This window comes from Schistocerca piceifrons, chromosome X (genome assembly GCF_021461385.2).
Source record: "Schistocerca piceifrons isolate TAMUIC-IGC-003096 chromosome X, iqSchPice1.1, whole genome shotgun sequence".
Taxonomy (NCBI): Eukaryota; Metazoa; Arthropoda; class Insecta; order Orthoptera; family Acrididae; genus Schistocerca; species Schistocerca piceifrons.
The window spans coordinates 71,440,258-71,464,786 of NC_060149.1; the positions used below are offsets into that span (position 1 = coordinate 71,440,258).

At 37.0% G+C, this 24,529-nt stretch overlaps 1 protein-coding gene across 1 annotated transcript in view; it reads left to right on the top strand.

The window, feature by feature from the left end:
• LOC124721656 (LMBR1 domain-containing protein 2 homolog) overlaps nt 1-24,529 on the top strand; it is a 110,384-nt gene that overhangs the window by 54,183 nt on the left and 31,672 nt on the right. The window contains exons 5-7 of the mRNA XM_047246725.1: nt 8,452-8,628; nt 15,589-15,766; nt 24,312-24,493. Of these exons, the coding sequence (XP_047102681.1) occupies nt 8,452-8,628; nt 15,589-15,766; nt 24,312-24,493 (537 nt within the window). The remainder of the gene's footprint in view (nt 1-8,451; nt 8,629-15,588; nt 15,767-24,311; nt 24,494-24,529) is intronic.

The following is a 24,529-nucleotide window of genomic DNA, read 5'->3' on the forward strand; positions in this document are numbered from 1 at the left end:
AAGGAGAGTCATCAATAACTTCTGAGCCATTTCATTGCTGACATCATTTTCCAAAATGTTTGAGGTGGTTGTGTATTCTAGAATAGTATTCTACCTGAGCAACAGTATCATCCTCAGTAAATCATGGTTTGTATTTCAGAAAAGCTGGTCAACAGTGAGTGCCATTTATACATTCACTCACTATATTTTAAAAGCATTAAATAACAATAGCACTAGTTGGTATTTTCTGTGACTTATCTAAGGTGTGTAACTGTGTAAGCCATAATATTCTCCCAGTTAAACTGAGGTTTTATGGAACTGATGGTACAGCCAAACAATGGAGATCATATCTAACCAAAAGAATGCAGTAGGTTGTACTTAGAAATTAGAATCACTGCAAATCTTGGGTAGAGACAAATCGGTGAGTTCACAATTTTATGAATTTTCATTCAATAATGTCATATGGAATAGTGTTCAGGATTCAGCCAGCTCTTGGTTCCGAGAATAATTTGAGTGTGACAACTTTCCTGTAGTGCAGTATGTTCAAGAACTTTGTTTGGAATACTTTGAAAATCACTGTTAATATTTTGATAGTCGAAGTGTGTCTTCTTTACACACGATATGGTTTAGCTCTTTGTGTACTGACTTGTGAAAGTTCATCAGAGGACCTTGAACTGCCACCTAGTCTAAAAATCCCCATGTGCTTTCCACAACTACTCTGCTACCAGAGTAGCTGCTTCCTTTGTCTAGTGCACCCATGACCTATCTAGGGAAGTCTCACACTTCTTCACCCTATGATGCAGGTCCAGAAATTTGCAGCCTAGATTTTCATAGAATTTACAGAGTCTTTGGTTGAGACCCTCCACTCAGCTCCAAACCAAAGGACCCCGATCAGTTCTAGGAACGATGCTGCAAAATACGTGCTCTGCTTGCACTCCATGCACAAGTTCGGTAGTCTTCACCACTCCCTTCAGCCACTTGTGTATGAGCTGTGGATTGCCTTAGAACGAAAGCTACTGATGTCATTAATGCTGATGTGAACCACAACTTGCAGACTGCACCCTGCACACTCAATAGCCACAGGCAGGGCCGCGTCCACATCTCAGATGTCTCCCCCCTCCTCCACCCTCTCCACCCCACCCCACCTCTGGCAGACACACGAAAGGCACATTGGCTTTCCTTCCGGTCCTGGATGCTATTTACCTATGGGGCTCCATAATACATCTGAGAACTAGTAGACCCCTCCTTGTATGTGCCTGCTTGGGCCCTGCTGAAGGAGCTGCCACCTGTCCATGTGTTGAAAAAATAGATGATGTCTTTTACTGTTTATTCTTATTAGTTTCTTGTCTTCTTCTCTAGATGTGGATGTGGTATTATGTTATCTGAGATGCTCTGAAAATGTGGAGTGATTTGCCCATAGTTCCTTTCTCTTGTGTATTTTTTGTATTGGACAACAAACATTCGATCTGTTTGCACAATGAACTTGCCATCAAGTGTATTACATTGTGCTAGATATACACCTGCTTTCTGGTATAAGTCCGTGTGTCTTGTCAGTTTTGGAATCTATTTTTTGGATAGAATTGTATGTTGTGTATGCTATGTTATGCCTTATCATTTGAAAATTTTGATTTTTATGTGTGAGGTTGTTATATTTTCTGGATTATTCTGTGTTGTTTTTATGGTTTTGTGTGTGTGTGTGTGTGTGTTTTTTTTTGTTGTGTTGCGTTGTTTGTGGCTTTGACTTTTTACAGTTCCTTTGTTTCTTTTAATTTTGTGGTTTAGCTTTACGACTGTTACCATTGTATGTATTGTTTGTGGCTGCTGCATTATGATGCCTAGTTCTTTTTGAAAGTTTTCTTTGTTGAGTGACACTGTATTTAGCATGTGTAGAAATGCCGCTTGTTTTTGTGTTTTTGAATGGTCTGAGGTGTGGTAGATGATTGTGTCAGTTGTAGGTTTATGACAAATTTTGTGTATTTGCTTTTTTTTTAGTGTTGTATCTAGAAAGTTAATTTGATTTTTCAGTCGTGAATTTTTTCTTTTAGTGTATCTTGTTAATGTCAGCATGTGGTTTATAATTTTTGTATGTGGTTCCTCTATAAAGCAGAGAATGTCACCCACACATCTGAATCGGTATAATATGTTGTATTCTTTTGCAACTACTTTTGTATAAATTATTAGTTTGGCATAGTTTAACTTCATTATAAACAGTACTGATGTGAGTATAAAAATATTTGCTAAGGGTCCTGAAACTGGGGATCCCATTGGTAATCCATCATCTTGTAAATAAAACTCATTGTTGGACTGGAAGTACTTCTGTTCCTATACAAGCTGTACTAATGTATTTCATTAATCTGTCCATCAGGGAATTGCCTGCATGTCTTCAGATTTTTTGTCCTGTGAAGTCTATTGTTTCTGTTACTGGTATATTGGAATACATGCTTTCTGTATTGAATTAGAGGAATATTAATGTGTATGGAATTCTTATATATTTTGTATGATGTATTAACCTTGTAGTGTCTTTAGAGGTTCTGTCTTCTTGGACTTGAAAGTTTCAGGCAGCAGTTTTAACTGCAAGCTTGTAAGTGGGAAGCTTTTTAGAAGTTTGCTGTGGGTCTGACTGGGATGTTTGGCATCTGAATTTTTTGGTTGCCATCAGAGGACAGGTGCAGGATTATTCTGTATCAGTTGTCTTCTTTCTGTGTTATCCAGTATGTTGTCTATATTTTCAAGTGAGTTATGTATGGTTGTCTGGAATCTGTTTGTTGGGTCAGATATTTAATTTTGTTGTATTATTTTGTGAAATGAATTCTTGTGCTTTATTAATGTATTGTACTTCATCTAATAGTACTATTGTGTTCCTCTTGTCTGCTTTTGAACTGAATGTGGATTTGCATCTACTTGCCAGTTGTGCTGGACCTGTTGGAACCACTTCAACACTGACTGATGAGGCAACACCTAAGCAGTCACACTGAACCTGTGTAATTTTTTTTTTTGATGGAACAGCAGTTCTCATTAGATATCAACAACTTCTGCCATCTGTTAGGCAGAATTGAAGTAAGAATAGAATTGTCCATGAGGAATTGAAGTTCCAGTTAGGTACATTATATTTATACCAAAGTTACTTTGATTTTTCCAGTATTATCTTTGTACTTTCTAAGATCTGAGAAATCAATTTATGGGGTGATGTGACACTTATACACAATAATGGACATCTGCAAAAGCTACACAAGTTATCCATGGGTTGAACTTTCATAATCCTGTATTTTTGTGTGCAGCTTTGTAGTTCAGGGTCAGCAACATTTTAGTGTTTAATGTTATGTGTTTGTTCATGGAAATCTCATCTGTACGATAGTCCTATATTTGAAATATATTTGCTATGATTTAGCTCCCATCTATCCTAATGTGATTTGGTGCTAAAGATTTCAACAGAACTGTTCTATAAAATCCAAGACTGCCAGCCAATCTTAAGAATATTTTGTAAGTATTTGCTTGGTGTTATCCATGTGCCTATTAAAAAGTCATCATTTTATAAGATTCATCTACTTCCTTCTTGTTAGCATGTTAACTAACAAGTTCTGATTATCACCAAAGTGTCATTGTTGCTGATTTTTTTATTGTTATAAGAAAGAAAAAAACATTACACAACTAACCTGGGCTGAAGAAAAGTATGTGATTTCTTCTAAGTAGTACGCTTTTAGATCTGGTGCCCATGAATATTCTCATTCCACAGATGACATTTGTATCAAAGCATTTGACCACTGCTTCCTGTGATGGAACATCAAATTGTGATGTTCTTTCATTGCAAATTCCACTTATTCTTTTACTTTGCCTTTCAAAGGTACACGGATATCACCTTTGAGGTTGGCATTTTTCTCATTGTATTGGTTCTTTTTGCTTCATAAACAGAATTAAAAATGATATGTGAACACATCTTCTGTTTACTTTTTACAAGTGCAATATTTTACAACCCCACAATGGTCCAGTAATATGAAATACCTGATAAACTTTACCTTGTTGTCATTACGTACAGCCTTTCATTGTTATGCATTTGTACATGCATGTGCTAAATTTGTAATGGTAGATGTTTTTAGTTAATGAATATAATTTTATGATGGGTTGCAATGACAAGATGTTTAAAATGAAATACATCATTTTTTAGGGGTACCTAAGGTAACTTGTGTTGTTTGTTATGCTGAAAGTATACATTATGTGATCAGAAGTATCCGGACATCCCCAAAAATATACGTTTTTCATATTAGGTGCATTGTGTTGCCACCTACTGCCAGGTACGCCATATCAGCAACCTCATTAGTCGTTAGACATTTTCAGAGAGCAGAATGGGGACCTCCGTGGCACTCACGGACTTTAAACGTGGTCAGGTGATTGGGTGTCACTTGGGTCATATGTCTGTATGCGGGATTTCCACACTCCTAAACCTCCCTAGGTCCACTGTTTCCAATGTGATAGTGAAGTGGAAATGTGAAGGGACACATACAGCACAAAAGCGTACAGGCCGACCTCGTCTGTTGGCTGACACAGACTGCGGACAGTTGAAGTGGGTCGTAATGTGTAACAGGCAGACGTCTATCTAGACCATGACACAGGAATTCCAAACTGCATCACGATCCACTGCAAGTACAATGACAGTTCGGCAGGAGGTGAGAAAACTTGGATTTCATGGTCAAGCGGCTGCTCTTAAGCTACACATCACACCGGTAAATGCCAAACAAGGTCTTGCTTGGTGTAAGGAGGATAAACATTGGATGACTGAACAGTGAAAAAACATTGTGTGGCATGACAAATCACTGTTTACAATGTGGTGATCTGATGACAGGGTGTGGGTATGGTGAATGCCCGGTGAACGTCATCTACCAGCGTGTGTAGTGCCAACAGTAAAATTCGGAGGCAGTGGTGTTATGGTGTGGTTGTTTTCTTCATGGAGGGGGCTTGCACCCCTTGTTGTTTTGCATGGCACTATCACAGCACAGACCTTCATTGATGTTTTAAGCACCTTCTTGCTTCCCACTGTTGAAGAGCAATTTGAGGATGGTGATTGCATCTTTCAACACAATCGATCACCTGTTCATAATGCATGGTCTGTGGCAGAATTGTTACACGACAATAAAATTCCTGTAATGGACTGACCTGCACAGAGTCCTGATGGGAATCCTATAGAACACCTTTTGGATGTTTTGGAATGCCGACTTTGTGCCAGGCCTCATCGGCCGACATCAATACCTCTCCTCAGTGCAGCACTCAGTGAAGAATGGGCTGCCATTCCCCAAGAAACCTTCCAGAACCTGATTGAACGTATGACTGTGAGAGTGGGAGCTGTCATCAAGGCTAATGAAGTTGTTGTTTTGTTTATTGTTAGGATTGTGCATTTCTTAAGAATTAGATTTTCCAAGACAACTGCATACCTCAATATACTTTATTACTTTTAACAATCACATTATGTTCCCTATGCAAGAGGAATCAGAATTGGAATTTTATTGTCTCGTGACGTATATATATATAAATCACTGGTTTGAAGTACAGGAGACTTGTCAATATAAATAATGTACCAGATACACATACAATGTGTCAAACTGAAAAAAAAACACAATCTTAATTTATAAAAACCATTACAAGTTTGTTTTATTACTCTGCAAAAAAATCATTGTCATTTAAAAATTCCATGAGTGAATAATATTTTTGCACTAGGATGGCAAATAATTTTATCTTCGGTAAACCTAGCTCCATACTGTGAAAGTTTTTCATTTTTTTAATTTATTATAAATTTTCATTACCTTGTATCGAGGCGTGCCAGTGGCCTTGCCACAGTGGTAACACCGGTTCCCATCAGATCACTGAAGTTAAGCGCTGTCAGACTGGGCTAGCACTTGGATGGATGACAATCTGGTCTGCCCAGTAAAACTGGGTGGGATGTTATACTTAGAGATAAAACATTTACATAAAGTAAAAACAGGACTCTGCCTAAGATGGAACCTCCTGGGACTCCCTGTGAAATAATTTTCCATTCTGAGTAACAGTTTCCTGTACCTGACATTACAACTACTACCCTTTGCATTCTGTCTGTTAAATATGATTTGAACCATTTCAATGTACTGCCGTTTATTCTGTATCTTTCTAATTTATGTAACAGTAGAGAGTGGTTTATCCTGTTGTGTTGGTAAGGTCACAGAAAATTCCTGTGACTTTTTGGGATTGTGCAGAGGTAAGAAACTTTTCTGAACAAATTTGTCGATGGCATGTGTTGTACTCTTCCTTTCCTTGAAGCCGAATTGGTTTAATGTGATGATATTGGATTTTGCCATGAAATTTGAATTTTGATAGCAACAACTTTTTCGAATATTTTTTAAAATCTTGGAAGAAGACTTACTGGTCGGTAGTTTCCTACATCATCCTTTAAGCCATTCTTGACTAATGGCTTTGCAGCTATGTACTGCAGAGCATCTGGGAAGCATCCTTCTGCAAATGACTGGTTTATTATTTCAGATGGGGTCCTGATGATACACTATAAACTATTTTAATTACTGTAGTGGGTATTTCATGACACCCAGTCAGATTTTTAATTTTAAAGGAGACTCCTACTTTTTCTACGTGTGTGTGTGTGTGTGTGTGTGTGTGTGTGTGTGTGTGTGTGTCATCCTTAGTGTAAGTTAGTTTAAGTTAGATTAAATAGTGTGTAAGCCTAGGGGCCGATGACCTCAGTAGTTTGGTCCCATAGTACTTACCACAAATTTCCAGTTTCCTGATTGAAACCAAAGGGGTGTGGACATTACCTAGGGACTCACTTGCATCAGCATCTGATTTTGATACATTTATAAAAAATTCATTGAAATATTCTGATATTTCTGAAGGATTTACAATAGATTTGCCACCTACCTTAATTTTCAAAACTTGGATACTGCCAGCTATGACACCAAATTCAGATTTTACAACTAACCATACTGCCTTTGATTTATTTGTATGGTTCAGAATGAATTTTTTGCATGACATTTCTTTTTCTGCCTTTATCACTCATCCATATACAGTTTTATACATTTTTACATAGTTTATAAAATCTAAATTTGTATTAATCTTTAGTTCATCTCTTTCTGGCATGTGATGCTTAACAGATTTTTACATTTCATTCCGTTTGGCAGCTTGTCACGCCATCAATCACATTTAGTTTCCTCCTTAAGTTTATAATTTTGCACATAGCAGTAACCACTTGCTGTGAATTTTGCTGACCCTAACCTGTTTAAATGCAGGCCATCCTGGGCTAACCAGCCTGTGATTATAAACATACTTGGATCTACAAATATTGTTCCTAGACTGTTATACAGTTCTCTGACTCTACTGTTTATTTTTTTCTATATATTTGTCACTCAGTGATCTTCTATGGATAATGCCATTTACTGCCACTGTTGATTCTAGAAATACATTTTTTTGCTGTTGTGATCACATTTCTTGTTCCTTTGATGTTGTCTTCTTCACTGTAGTCTTGAAGGGAATTTGTCCCTACACAGATAAAAACTGCTTTGTAATTTGCATTACAATTAACACTTAGCATTAAGCTACATTTTGCTTAAAGAACATTCTTCAGATGCTTATTTAATTGATGTGTTCTTATCCCTGGGTGAACATGGATTGTGCAGCTTGGAACTACTACAGTTTTAGGCATAGAATCTCTGATTATTAGAAATTCATTTTCGGCACTTTGTTCAGTACTGTGTGTTCTATTTTTTCAGTTTATGTTGGTGCATTTATTTTTGTCTGTTCATTTTTCTATGCTGTTCGCTATTTGTAGTTTTACATTTCAAGCGAGGATCTGTCATATTACTGAAGTCTGCTTTATTATGTATACACATGTTTTTGTAGTTATGTTTCGTCACTATATTTGTATTTTCATCAGTATACGAGTTTTTTTCCTTTCTTTTGTTTTTGAGTCTTGCATCATCTTATTTCAAGGAATGTATTTCATCTTTAATAACATTAGTGTGTCTGTTAAGCAAATTGATAATTTCGTTTTTAGAGTTCCCTGTGCTCATCAACTCTACCATGTTCATCACACTCAAATACATGACATGACCAAGGAAACTCATCATTTAAAAATTTTAAGTTGACTTTCAAGCACTTCTCATGAAACCTAAAGTTACACTTCATACATAATACACCTTTCAAGGCATGTTTCCACATCCCTTGCATGCTAAACTATTATACTTAAGTTGTTCTGTGGAGATCAAAGTGTCACTGCACTGATCTGTCGGCCCAATCTTGCCACTTGGACTATAATTGTTTAGTATATAAGGGATCTCTTCCTCTGTCTATATTTATGATAGTTGGTTTGGGTTGTACTTAATTTATGTTTGTTATGAATTACAGTTCTGTACATAAAGAGCAGTTGTTTTTAATATAGTTTTGTTTCTTATATCATCAGCTGATGAATGAAAATATTTATTAATTCAATTGATTGTGTTGCAGACACTTTTGGGTGTTAAAATGTCAGTAACACCAGGGCATCCATCATATAAAAATGTAGAAACTATTCTCCAAAAGCTTCCAATGGAACTCCAGGACCGTATGTGCCGTAGGCAACTTCCTGATGATGCCCCACTTGATACACCATCTGAAAAAGCATTAGTTAGACTTCACAGACAGGTAATATATATTGTTACTATAATGAATATTTAAATGCTGCTTATGATATGTGGCCCCAATACTCTGGGCACTCACAGCTGTTGATTCCAAATCTGTCATAAGTGTAACTAATAGTATGTTGAACTTCCTTTTGCTACTTTTATAGTGTTTAATCTTCTATTCATCCCAAAGATGCATGTTGTCATTCAGCTTTGGGCTTAGAGTATAGTGCTCCATCAACTCTGATCAGTTATCTTTTATGCCCAAATCAATGCTGCTTTGTTCAGGCACAGACAAAATTCTGGCACAAGTTGAAAACGTAGTACTGTCTAAAATGTTTTTGTAAATATCAGTGTTCATTTGTTGCTGACCAAAACAATTAATGATCCCAGACCTGGAAGTACAGCTCATGGCCATCACATTCCTTTCCAGAAGTTTCACTGTTACTACAAGTAAATCTATTGGCTGAGCATTTTCCACGTTGTACCATCTGAATGCCACATCAAGTACAATTACTCATCTAAATCTACATTTGCATCTGCATAAAAGCCACCATATGGTACATGTCAAAGGGTACCTTGTACCACTACGAGTCATAGCCTTTCCTGTTGCGCTAACAAATGGGACCTTTGAAAAACAACTGTCTGCATGCCTCCACATGAACCCTAATTTCTCTTAGCCTCTCTTCGCAGTCCTTACACAAAAAGTATGTTGGTGGCAACAGAATCATTCTGCAGTCAGCTGCAAATATTTGTGTTCTACATTTTCTCGGTAGTGTTTCATGAAACATATTACCTTCAACTACTCTCAAGACCAATGAGGGCACTGAATTTAACACCTACAGTGTTGTCCAACATTCATTCTCATGATCTTTTGGCATTAAAGCATTAGCACGACTACAAAATCTGAGTCTTGTCACCTCTGTTACTGACATGTGCACTTGTGGTGCATCAGAAATCTTCAGCTATAATTGGCAATGATGTCTGATGTTTGGTATGCATAGAACACTTTTGGGTTTGGAGACACATACAGTCAGTTTCTTGGTCCTGTCAGAGAATTGTTTTAAGTGCTTCCCTCTCATTCCCATTTCTCAAGAACATCACTAATGTTAGATCAGAGCACACTCAATTCCTTTAACTCCTTTGTGACAGAACACTCAAACTTGTCAACACCTACAGTCATGCTCCATTCTCAGTCATTCATCTCTGACAAAAAATGTATACCCACTCAGATGCATAATGACACTGGACATTGTCTGTTCAAGGGGTCGTCTGAGGACTTCAAGCCACATAATGTATAGGTCTCGTGCAATTTATTGCACATAATTTTTCTTTAGTAATATGTTTAACTTTTGGTACTGTTCTGTTGCCTCACTGTGTGAGAGACAAGTTGGAATAAAGAGCAGTACCTAGAAGAAATGTATCAATACAACATTTAAACTGGAAGAGAATCCATGTGCAAAATGTGTTATTTAGAGTTACCCACTGACTACATTTTTGAATAAAAAAAAATCGACAAAGGGTTGGATGAGGCTAATAATGTCACAGGAATAGTTGGAGCACAACCATTTGCTTGGAAACCAGTAATTTAGTGGTCCATAATATAAATTTGGGATGAGAATAATGGAAACTAGAATTGTATCAAACTTTCAATTTATTCCTTCTATCTTGAAGAAAACTATGGGCAGAAATAACATTAGTGATCATGTGGAGTTTGCTCAGCTAATTATCTGAATTAATCACAAACAGTCACATCATGTTTGTTGCTTCCTAACTAGATAGCAGCATTATTATGTAAATAGATATCTGTTTTTCTGTGCAAAAAGAAACAAGGAGTACAATGTACTGTATGTGCTGAGTATGTTCTGGTTGAAGACACTGAAGGAACATGACTACAATGGAAGACAAAAATGAATCTCAAACTTTTAGGATCATTCATTTAACTTCATTTCCTATTAGGTCCTGTAAATTGTATAATAAAATAAATTATTTCACATTAGACCAATTACTTGCAGTCTCCTTCACTACATGATTAATATTTTGCCATTTGAAACTTGGTTGCTGTGTTCACTCATTAATAAGGTTCAACACCTCTCTTCACCAAGGGAATCTAGTTCATTCCTGGTAGGATGATCATCATAATCATCATCATCATCATCATCATCATCATTATCATCATCATCATCTCAACCTGCTTCTTTTTCCCTTCTGTTCCAAATCCATACTGTCTTCATCTCTCTCATGTAGTGAAGGAGACTACAAGTAATTGGTGTCTCTCTCTCTCCCTCTCTCTCTCTCTCTCTCTCTCTCTCTCTCTCTCTCTCTCTCTCTCTGACTGAAAATATCTGAACACCAATTTGTAACATAGGATCGACCAATAGATATCATGACATGTGGATGCATCAGTATAAAAGGAGTCATGGAATACTGTATTGTTGGTAAAGAAACAGTAACAGCAGTCAGGAGAGCTCAGTGATTTTGAATGTGGACTACTCATTGGACGTCAACTGGCTAACAAATTCATCAGACACATTTCAACCCTTTTAAAGCTACCCAAGTAGGTGTTGTGACTGTGAAGTGAATACGTAAAGAAACAACCATAACTAAGCCAAGACCAGGCAGATCTCATGTACTGATGGACAGGGGCAAATGAGCATTGCACAGAGTGGTTGTAAAATTTGCATGAAATCAGCAGAAGGAACCACTTGTGACTTTGTGTGCTCAGAGCAGTTTAGCTAGCACAGTAACTGTTTGTGGGGTGCTAAAAAGAATGTGGTAAAATGGTCAAGCAGCTCCTCATATCCAACACGTTTCTGTAGTCATTGCTAACAAGGGGACACTCCCAAATGACATTAAATGATCTTGATGAAACTTGGTGGTAGTGTAGAGGGGGGAAAATAATGAAATACTTTTTTTGTGCCCAGTTTCACCTTTAAGGGGTAAAACACACCCCAAAATGTAAATTGGCACTTTAGGTTTAGAGGGAATATCGTCAAAACAATGATATGTATAAAAGATGTTTTTCTTATAAAAGCTGATATATAATTACTTTTCTTGAAAACTGTATAATCAGCTCACATAATAAATTGAATTTTGCAAAATAACCCACCACCATTAATTAATTTCAAAAAAATGAAAACTTTTGTTAAAACGTAAATTTATAAAGCTTTCAAGCCCTATGCAAAGCTGGTTTCTGAAATACCATATTTGGAAAATAAGCTGTACACAATGTGCTGTCTGAGTATTTTCAACGTACCTAATTAAAATATCAAAACATTCATTACTATTCTAATTATCTATTTAACTTATATTTGTTTTATGTTTTAAATTGTTATTTTATATTTTACATTTAGATTTTTTGTTTTTTATTTTACTGTTTCACATATGTGTATTTTGTTAATTGAAAATAGTAAGTAACTCATTATTATAATACGAGAAGGAAAGTTGCTACTCACCATATAGCAGAGATGCTGAGCCGTGATAGGCACAATAAAAAAAATTCACACAATCATAGCTTTCGGCCATTAAGGCCCTTGTCAGCAGTATATATATATACACACACACACACACACACACACACACACACACACACATGCAACTTGCACCCACATCTGCAGTCTCAGAGAGCTGAAACTACCACTTTCCTTCCCGTATTGTTACATTCTATCCTGGATTTTCCATTGTTTGATTAACTCATTATTATAATAGAAAATAATTACAGTAATGATAATCTGTAACATTTTTTTACACAATAGACATAAAGTGAATGAAATATCTTTTGCATAGTATACACGATGGAGAAGAAATATTAAACAAAATTCAGCAGCATTTCAAACTATCACGGGTGATCTTCTGAATATCCTGATTTGTATCAGGCATATTTCAGTACATTTCTAAGCCTTGGCAAAGGTAATTGATTATGTACTAATGACTGCAACTTGATTATATTGTTTCTGTAATAGAGGTTGACATAATCATTCAACAGAACTAGATCTAAAAATCTTCTCACAAAGTTGTTCCAACTTCGAAAGCTGTATACCTCCCACAGCTGTCCCTGTGCCATCGAGCGCTTTGGGACCACTAGAAGTACAAGTTCCTTGTCCTCAGGTGCAAAGCTCTAAACAATTCTTTCACATTGACCACCACAAGAGTGTAACAATAATACAGATATTTCTCCATTGCTGGGAAAGAAAACACCTTTGAGATATCTTTTGACCTGTACAGTATTTACAATATTGCAGTGCCTATGTTGTTCTGAAGTATGTTGTAATGTTCCTTCAGATAACTGAGTGATGAAAATAAAGGTACTTCCATTTGTCATCAACCATGTTTGTACAACTTTCACTTGTACATTTGTTATATATATTTTCTTACAGGCAAGACTTTTAAATTGAAAATCACTTGCCTGGTGCCAGTGGATAAATACGGTATTGCAGTGTCTCTGTTGTGTAGAAGTATGGTGTAATGTTCCTTCAGACTTGCATGCCCCACGAAAATGACTTTCAATTAAAAGGTCTCCCCTATACAGAAATATACATAATTAATGTACGAGTGCTGGTTGTAGACACAGTTGACGACATGTGGAAGTTTGGGTCTGGCTCTGAGTCATGCTCGCATAGCCTAATGGTAAGGCGACCACTTGCAGTAAGCAGTAAATCCACAAGCCAAGTGAGAGGTACTGGGATTGTTACCCAGCCTCTCCACCGGAATAATGTCACAAAGAAGAAGGTGTAATTAGCTGAATGATGAACACTAACTTTACTTAACAAAGGTTTATTCAGCACTTGCACATACAAGAGCACGGAGTGAACTGCCTCCGGCCAGAACACATACGTATATATACAGTTACAGAACATTCCAGTACAATGATTCTTGATATTTGTGGATACTTCTAGAATGTACTCGAACTGAATATAGAAATTAAAATTTTACAGTTCAGGTGAGTTTTGAACTCACAACTCTCCATTCAAAAGTCTAGTATTATAACCACTACACCACAGTTTCTGCAACATTAGAATCTTTGCACAGAGATAAACCGCCGGTGCAACATTACTCATCACAGGATGACTGCCTACCATCCGCAGACTAACAGGCTTACTGAATGCCTTGATAAGACCTTGGCCGACGTGCTATCAATGTTCATCATTGTTGAGCAGAGCAACTGGGATGAGGTACTACCTTTCGTGACGTTTGCATACAATACCGCCAAAAAAGAAACCACAGGATTTACGCCATTTTTCCTGGTGCATGGGTGTGAGGTGACTATGATGGTGGACACTGTGTTTCCATTACATCCTGATGATGTGGACGACAACTACATCGGCCAGGTGTTAATCAGAGCTGAGGAAGCTCAGCAGTTAGCTCGACTCTGCATGCTGCAGGCTCAAGAAAACAATTGCCAAAGGTATGATGCAAGCCACCGCCCTGTTGTTTACCAGCCTGGTGGCATTATCTGGATCTTCATGCCTGTTCGGAAGGTTGGTCTCTCTGAGAAACTTCTCAGGCGGTACTTTGGACCTTATAAGGTTGTAAGACAGTTGTCTGATGTTACTTATGAAGTTGAAGATTTTGAGCCCGAGACAAGATGACGAAAGATCAGAGATATGGTCCACATACTTCGAATGAAGCCCTATAAGGATCCTGCAACCCAGGATAAATTTGAAGCTCCAACAACAGGAATGAATGTAAAATAACAATTTAAATTTAAACAAATATAAGTAAAATAGATAATTGAAATAGGTATGAATGTTCAGATATTTGAAATAGATATGTTGAAAATACTCACAAAGCATTTTGTACAGCTTATTTTTCCAAAAATGAATGTATGTAGTTTGAAAACTTTATTAATATGTGTTGAAATAAGAGTTTTTATCTTCAAAGTTAATTAATGGTGGTGAGATATTTTGCAAAATTTCAAATTATTTCAGAAGTTGATTCAAGAAAATTAATTACTTGTCAACTTTTATATGATTTTTTTTTATTTGTCATCATTTTGAAGATATTCCCTCTAAACCTAATATGCCAAATTATCTTTAGGGGTGTTTTTTACCACGTAAAAATGAAATTGGGCACAAACAAAAAGTATGTATCGCACTCTTTTGCTCCTCCACATACCTTCCAAGTTTCATTAAGATCGTTTGAAACAGGCGTAGTGAATTATTACTAAGGGAAAAAGATACCAAAGATGAGCTGTATTATGAAGATCAAATAATGCCCCAAAGAACCATTCTGTATCTGAATGGCACATTTCACAAACCAGAGGAACATCTGTGAGGAACAACAAAAATTACTGTAGTACAGAATTATGCTCAGATGTTGGAGGGATGCCCAGAAGTTAATAGAGATGCAAACAGTACTATCTTCATTATAAAAATGGCTTACAAAGCTTTATAGATGGTGATGTAACTTCACCGTCTTTGTTATAAAAATGAGTTTTCCTCATGTACTGTCTACATATACAAAAAAATTTTCAATGTATTTTATAGAAATGTGTAATACGATGAATCTGTGTGGAAATCCTTGTTAAGTAAATGTACTTAAACTGTATTACGCACTGCAGATATCTTTGAATAACATTTATAAAACTTATGTCATGAAGTAGTTTGAGAATTTTGTAGGGAGCACATTGTGCTCATGTGGGAGCAATGTAGATGGTTGTAAAACAATAAACTGGTAGCCAAGATCGCAGGAATTCTTTTTATTCCATGATTATCGGTTCTGGCGAAACTAAAGCCGCCATCATCGGATCTTAGGACACATACAGGTTACAACATCAAGGCAAACAATGGTGATATTAATAGTTCCCCATAACATGCAGACTTTACAAAATTGTCCTAAGTAGCACATAGGCATCCAAGAAAGATGACATAAATGTTAAGTGTCTCCATCTCATACATATTAGTTTGAGAATGTACTGTTTGCACCATATTTGAATCGCAGTAATGGAACACTCACTAATATTTAATAATTCCTTTGTTTTCAGGTTATAAAGACCTTACAAACATATCATCGCACTGAGACACAGTGGACTATTCTTGTGGAAAAAATCTTTGAACTGGAAGACATTGCATACAATCAAGAGAATCGTGATCATGTATTTAGGCCTACTTTCCGACCAGTGCGACCTGCATTGCTGAATTTGATATACACACCTACCATTGGTGAAGACAATTTATATCTTTTACTGCTATGAACATATTCACTCTGCTGAATGATAATGATAGTTTAAGAACCATGAAGTTTTGGGAAATCCAGTCTCTCTGTCATAGTCAGTATCCCAGCTGTGCTAGCCTTTAGAGTTACCAGGAGAACATCTGTGGAATGTGGAATGGAAAGAAAGAATTAATTGTGAGATTAATATGAGAAGCTCAAATAGATTTGTCTGGGTGACTCAATTGGTAAAGCATAGCCTGTAAAAGGCATGTGTTTGGTTTCAACAGCTGGCCTTTCCCACAGGATTAACCTATCATGAATATTGACACACAATTTAGAATACAGTTTATCTTGCATACTTGTGATTTCTTGCTTCCAGAAAAAAAGAATAGTTTGTGCTGTCCTTTGTGCTGATCTGCTGTTTACTATTTTAATCTGTGGTTTTACATAGGGATGCCTTTGAAAACTACAAAAACATTTCAGGTACTGGATTGAAAGTAAACTCTCGCCATATAGATGAAGCACTGACAGTCATACATACAGCTACAATTTCCTGACTGGTTGCATTGTATCGGTACTGCAGCTGGACTAGTGTGTGAAGGGTTGTGTTGAGTGGAGCTCAAGAAAGGGGAAAGGTGTGTGAGGGAAGACTGGAGGGGAGGGTGGCTGACAGTCGAGAGGGGGAGACGACAAGTGTGCAGGATAGGCATGTGGCACTAGTGTGATCACACTGGTGTGGGCAGGGGGAGTTGCATGTGAACGGACATTGACATGAAGTAATGGACTGAAAAGGGAAGATAAAATGGAGGAAGAGAGAGACTGCGGTATGAAAGTACGACTGTGGAATGTGTGAAGAATTGGGGGGAGGGGAGGGGGCATAGGGACAAAAACGGAGGTAAGTGTGGGACAGGGGTCTAGCAGAGATTGAGACCAGTAGTACTGCTGGACCAAATGATGCATTTTAAGGACAATATCTGTCTCTGTAATTTAGACCTAGATAGCACCGATGTGCAGGAGACATTGAAGTGAAATATATTGTGCACAGTAGCATGTTCAGATACGGGCCAGTAGGCTCTACTCTTGGTCTCAGTTAGTCAGTGGCTGTTTATTGTGGTCGACAGCCCGTTGGTGGTTGTGCCCACAAAATGGCTGTGTGTAAGTACAGTCCTGTCCTCATCCCAGAGTGCCACTTTCTCAGATGTTAATCTCCACTTTTTGATAGGTCTGGAAATAGGCTTACCGTATTGTTTTGGATCCAACCCATGACATATTTTTGAAATTACTTAAAAGATTTAAGTGTTTAATGAAACATTAAACTTCATCTATACAGTTGTATTTTTCACTAGAAAACTTTCCTCAGAAATGGTTTATGTACAGTGTGGGCCTGAATAACCCAATGCCTAAAATACTAGATAGGTCTGTCTAAATAACTTTGAACTTTTCTGAAGGCATCAGCAGTATAACAAACTAATATTCTTCAACTTTATTTTTTGCGCTATGTGAAAAAATATGCTGAGTATTAATTTGAGCAGTTTCACCCAATATTTCATCAAAATTTAAAAAATTAATTTGAATTCCATCCTCCAGACTGAAATATCTTACAACGATTGGAACAAGTTCACTTCAGTTTGAGCTATCCATCATTACTATTATATGATTGTTTTCAAAAGAATACACCACATTATCAAATATAATATATAATTGTAGCAGATGAAAATGTTGGGTAATATAAGTTTTTAAACAGTTTAGGTGTGCAGTCTGATATTTTGAAACTGAGTTTGTGTATGTTAGTGTGGTATGAAAGTGTAGCCCTTAGCAACACACTGCATGTCACAATACCCATCTTTGGATTTAAAGAATCTCATACGTTTGGTGAAGTAGCAGCATATATAGCACTTCTATGTTTAGCTGTTTTCACATTGTTTGTAATATTACCTTTTCCTTTATATGCAACAGAAAATTATCCAGTACATAGTGCGCAATACACACATTCCTTGTTACTGTCATTACACAATTTCAATAATTTGTATTCCTGTTGCAGATTAACATTAAAGACACACTTTTTTCCATTGCTAAAGAATGAACCTCTTATGCTGTCATAACAGGCAGAGAGGTGCTACTCCGACGTGGCGCGTCCCCGGGTGGCGGATTGGGGGGGTCCTCATTGGTTTGCCAGTGGACTTGAGTGAAATAAAATAGCTCTCGTGGACCAAAACAAACCCTCTGGATTAACACTCCAGTTGTATCTCGAGCAATCTTCGGAGAGCTCCACCATTCCAACCTTACAAATTTTATGGATTATGAGAGGAAAAGAAAACAAATTACCCCAGGGAGTAAAATCTCTCGACCTCAGGTTGCAAGCAGCATTTCGTATTCTGGGAAGCCTTCAATTTCTGCTCTTGTTTTATCGACCTGAAAAACTCAAATTGAAGAAGAAATATAATATAGGATCACTGAACATTAACTCACTGATCAAAACAGGAAAACATCAAGAACTGATTCAAGCACTTGAACACCATAATATCCAAATTCTGGCACTACAAGAAACTCACTATACTGATGAAAATTCCTTTGAAATGGGCAATTACAGAATTTATAAAGGGAAACCAGCAGAGTATATCTTTGCAAAATGCCCTCTATTAGGTACACTGTTTATTGTTAGAAGAAATATAATGGAGTCCATAGCAAACTTCAACTCTACATCCAACAGGTTCTCAACACTGACAATCAAATGTAAAAACAAAATGTATACACTAGTGAGTGCTCATGCTCCAACAAATATTGACAAAAAAAAATAATCCAAACAAAGTACAGACTATCTGGGAAGAACTAGAAATACATGATCCAGAAGATTCCAAAGGAAAATGTCATCATTCTGCTCAGAGATTTTAATGCACAGCACGGCAAGGAGAAGAAATAAAAAAACAGCATTGTAGAATACCTGGTGCATAAGAGGACAAACAACAATGGAATAAGACTTGTGGAACTCTGCCAAATCTTCAACCTCAAAATTATGACTATACACTTCAAGGTACATCCAAAGAAGATGAAGACGTGGAAAGCACCAAATCAACTCGATGGAGAGTTCCAAATTGACCACATGGCCATTTCTAGAAGAGAATTTAAGATAATTCAAAATATTAAGGTGCAGAAAGGAGCCAAAATAGATACAAATCACTATCTTCTTAAGGCTAAAATTAAATTCATCCCAAATTCAGGAAGAAATAATAATAAACATATGAGAAAGCATTTTGAAACCAGGAATATTGATGCTGATACTCAAAATTATTTCAAATCAAAATTGCAAGGTGAGACACGGGACAAAATGAAGTCTCAAATAATGAAAGCTGCAGATGAATCTCTTCCAACCAAAACTAAACACAAGAATATCTGTAGGAATGAAAAGTGCAATGAAGCTTTGGAAAACGGACGAAAGCTATGGCAAAAATTTAAATCAAATCCGACACAAAACGACCTGAAAAGGTTCAGAGAAGGTAGAAAACTAGCCTCCTACACAATCAGAAACGAAAAGAGACTGTATGAATGGCTATCCCTTCAACAAATACAGATGTACTTCACTCAAAACAAATCCAGAGACTATTACCAATCTTTGAAAAGACACCAGAAAGGTTACGAACCACTCAGTTTAAATCAGGGAAATTAGGTACAAATGACCAAGAAAACTGCAACATTTTAGCATACTATTTCGAAGACCTTGTCAACTGTAAAGCACCTTCAGAGAAACCGAAATTCAGAACTCCCGAAGAAATCCCTGCAGAATCATATCCAACAACTCTAAATGAAGTCTGGCAAGCTATAAAATCCCTCAAGAACAACAAATCTTCTGGTGAAGATGGAATCACAGCCGAACTTTAGAAACTAGGTGAGGCAAAAGTAGCACTACACCTCGATACAATTATTAAGAAAATTTGGAGAACTGAGAAGATCCCAGAAGATTGGAGGACGGCACTTATACATCAAGTTCACAAAAAGGGGCTTTCCCTTCTATCCATTCCATAAAAGGTCCTTTCCAAGATATTAATAAATAGGATTGAACCAGTTCTACAAGCACAGATAGGAGAATACCAAGGTGGATCTAGAAAAGGGAGTAGCTGTTTGTAGCAAATTATTAACCTTAAAAACATAATTAGAACACATGCTGGTCAACTACATGTTACGACATTTATTGATTTTAGAAAAGTGTATGACTCTGTAGACAGAGAAAGCCTCATTAGAACTCTAGAGGAATTTGGAATTGACAGAAAAACTAAATATATAGTAAAGCAACACTGACAGATGCCAAGTCCAAAATCAAATTTCAAGGCAAGATTTCTGAACCTTTTAAAATTCAAAAGGGTTTGAGACAAGGGGATGGACTCTCCCCAGTTCTGTTCAACATCAGGGAGACATTGGAGGAATACACACAACAAAAAGTAAAGGGAATTTCTTTTGGAGGGTCAGTTAAAGGCCTTACGATACATGCACTAGCTTTTGCAGATGATATTGCTCTCCTGTCTACAAATATAGCAGATGCAATTAAACAAATAGAAATCTTAGCAAGGCATGCAGCTAAACTTGGTTTACAGGTATCACAAGGAAAAAACTGTATTCATGTATAACAAATATAAGGAAATCAAAGAATTGCACACAATTATTGGATGTATCGAAAGGGTCAAACACTTTAAATATTTGGGAGAAACAATAACGGATACTGGCATAGAAAAAGAAGATGTCAAACTTTGATTAGCTATACTTAGGAGGGCACACATTTTAACACAGAAGCTGTACAATAAAAAATGTCTGTCTCGAAATGCAAAGTTATTACACTACAATACAGTGATGAGAACAGTAGTTCAATCTGCAGCAGACACACACTCCCTCAAGAACAAAGGACTAATAGATGACCTCGAGAAGAAGGAAAGAGTAATTCTGAGGAAGATTCTTAGTGAACACAAAAAAATTGGTGAAAAATGGGTAAAGATGAGCAATGAGATCTACCAATTTATTAAACCAGCCACAACGGAAATGAGAAAGAGAAGGCTGATGTTTTTTGGTCATCTGGTGAGAATGGACGATGACAGATTAACGAAGAAAATGTTGGTAAGGAATAAAGAAAGACCTCAGAGAACTTGGACTTACAGAAATGGATGCAATGAATAGGGACAAGTACAGCAAGGCAATAACTGAATTCGAGGTTTTTCAGGAGGCTCCAAAACCAGAGACCAACAGGAAACTAACAGCTGAACATGTGGCAAAAATGGCAGCAGGCAGAAGAGCAGCCCAAGAAGAAAGAAAGAAAAAGTGAACATGAAATAGAATTTGTTATGCAGTCCTTAATTGACCAATTCATGTAAATAAAATAAATAAAGAATGAAACAAAAACCAAATAGAGATAAAATGTCAAAAATGCATATTTGAAACACTTCACACATGAGAACAATACACACACATTGTGCTTGATGTGTTGCCAAATTCCTAACAGTAAGTGAAAAGTTGTGTCGGGATTGGTAGCCATGCCTCCCCATCAATGTCGGCACTTTCTCCAAGGTTGGCTGAGAGAGGCACAGCCATACGAGAAACGTGATTTTGAACATATAGGTCTAAAATTTAAAGAAAAAGGAGAAGAAAAAAAGAAGTTCAGTCTGCAGCAGAGACACTCTCCCTCAAGAGCAAAGGACTAATAGATGACTTCGAGAAGAAGGAAGGAGTAATTCTGAGGAAGATTCTTAGTGAACACAAAAAAATTGGTGAAAAATGGGTAAAGACGAGCAATGAGATCTACCAATTTATTAAACCAGCCACAACGGAAATGAGAAAGAAAAGGCTGATGTTTTTTGGTCATCTGGTGAGAATGGACGGAGACAGCCAGTTGAACATATGGCAGCAAGCAGAAGAGCAGCCCAAGAAGAAAGAAAGAAAAAGTGAACATGAAATAGAATTTGTTATGCGGTCCTTAATTGACCAATTCATGTAAATAAAATAAATAAAGAATGAAACAAAAACCAAATAGAGATAAAATGTCAAAAATGCATATTTGAAACACTTCACACATGAAAACAATACACACACATTGTGCTTGATGTGTTGCCAAATTCCTAACAGTAAGTGAAAAGTTGTGTCGGGATTGGTAGCCACACCTCCCCATCAATGTCAGCACTTTCTCCAAGGTTGGCTGAGAGAGGTACAGCCATATGAGAAACGTGATTTTGAACATATAGGTCTAAAATTTTAAAGAAAAAGGAGAAGAAGAAAAGAAGAAAAAGAACCTCACCAGTCATAAAATTCTCAAATCCCAGACATTTTTGCAACCCCGGACAGCAGTGAAAAACCAGGAGTGTCCAAGCTAATCCTGGATGTATGGTAAGCCTATCTATGAAAACCTCCATCCATGTGAAGCCTACTGGCCACCAACAGTACTTTCATTTTCGTAGTTGTCATCCCTTAAACGCTGTAAGATCCCTCCCATACACTCTGCTGATGCACAGACGTTACATCTGCAGTGATGAGCAATCCCTTGTGCAGTATGGTGGTGCTCTCATCAGGGTCTTCACAAACTGTCGCTGCTCTCCAAACCCTAGTCCACAAATGAATCTCTTGCACCATTTACACACGTGTCCTTAACCCTATAACACCCCGATGAACCAGCTGCATAGTAGTACTCCCTCTCATTACCAAACATCACTGCATACTGAAAAAACTGAAACTGTCTTTTTCTAGGGTTTCTGCTATCTGTTGTTGTGCCAGGAAATGACAAACATCCTTCCCCCATACAAAACTTTCCCACTTCTGCCAAAGTGGTAGTCTGCTGCACACCCAGACCATGAAGTAGCCTCATTCATCCTTATGCCACACCTACTCTCAACCTCCTGACTCATGAGTCATACCCCTCTGGAAGATGCAGAAAGCAATACGTGTCATATGCAATCTCCTAGCACACCGTTTTCCAGTCCCGTCATAGCCAGAGTCGACATCCCAGTGGCTGAACGTGTAAATGAGCTCAATATACTCAACTCCACACCCTTGCCCCCCCCCTCCTTCCTCTCAATACAGATTGTTAGGTGAGGATCACATCTTTGATTATAGGTTGTGGGGTTACCTGAAGTCACAAGTCTACCGCAATTGTCCGACCCCGTTAGGCATGCTAAAATACAAAGACAACATCCGTTGGCAGTTTCTCACCATACCTAATGATACACTGTACAGTGCTGTTCACAGCATTATCCCTCAACTACAGGTATTGTTGATGAATGACAGTGGACCTGTTGAGCATTTCTTACAAAGAATTTTGTTTGCTAAAAATCAGATATTATGATAATTATTGCATTTGTGTCATATGAAGTACCTTCTGTTGGTCATTTTGTGCACTTTTTTTGTTTCATTAAAATCCCATGTCATTTCGAGCAGTGTGTCAATTTTACCTCTCTACCTACATTATTCCATGAAGTATTGAATTTTCAAATGTTAATGGACTTTTGAATCACCCTCCAATTTATTGTCTGAAAGCTTAGTAATGTTTTCTGTCTTGTTTGTACCTATTGACTGTTCAGTCCCTCAACTATAAAATGAATTGTTAACTTTGCTGCTTCCAGTATTTGTATTAAACCTAGAAATTTTCATTAACAAAAGCAATTCAGAGTTGCTGATATTGATAGTTTAAACATAACATTAAATTGGGAATTGGGGTGTTATTGAGACATCCTTTTAGGTATCATGAGGGACATGCTCCTTCTTCTCACAGTTAGCACAAAGTATCTACAAGTGGATGACTTGGCTGGCATAGCAGTAATGAACTGCATATGCAAATCTTCCTTTTGACTCAGTCTATATGTTGGTGAACTCTGTATCAAAATTCCCAACTTTAATTTAGTACTGTAATATGTATAGATTAAGGAGTTCCCATGAATATTATTATGTGCATACAGTATATACGTATCTTGAAAATAGTTCAGTGTTTAATGATTTATTCACCCAATTCTTAAACTTGCATAAATGATGAGTAGCAAATATGAATCACCACTGCCGTATTGGCTGATTTATTTTCTACCATTGCTGTATAAATGTATCATGGAATGCTTTAGGTACAAGAGGACACAGATTTTTTTTTAAAATTTGAACATACAACATTTTTTTGCAATTAATGTAACATGTTTTGGACTGTTTTCCCATAATGGGTATTGTATACATTGAATAGGACATATGGAAAACACATCAACTGCACAAAAATATATTTATCTTAAATTTAATTTGCTCTTATTGCACGTTGAAAAAAGGGGTGGAGGTGTTACAGTGATTGTTCTTCAGCTGACAATAGCATCCTTTATTTAAAATAATTTTCTGCTGCATTTTTCTTTTTTGTTGAGTGGTAAATGACAGTTTTTGTGCTCACCTTGCAGTCAGTTTTACTTCCATTTGTGTTTGCTTCCTTGTCAGTTAAAGTTAATTCACCTAATCTTTAACAGCCTAATATAAAGTTTTTGTTTTACATAAAATGTTCACACCTAAATTGATGACATTGAATTTTGTGTTTTAGTAATGTGTGTTTTTTCCCCACAGAATGGTACTGGAAGTGCGTGCTTCAGAACTATATTCTAAAACTGATGGCAGTTGTCACTGGCTTGCTATCCGTTGCTGTTGTTTGGTCAGAAGTTACTTTTTTTAACAAAGAACCAGTTCTGTCATTGTTTGCAGAGTTCATTAATTTAGCAGCAGCAAGTTATGATTATGCCACAATAGAGGTGAGCTGTAATTTTTTGTATCTTATGTTGAGCTTC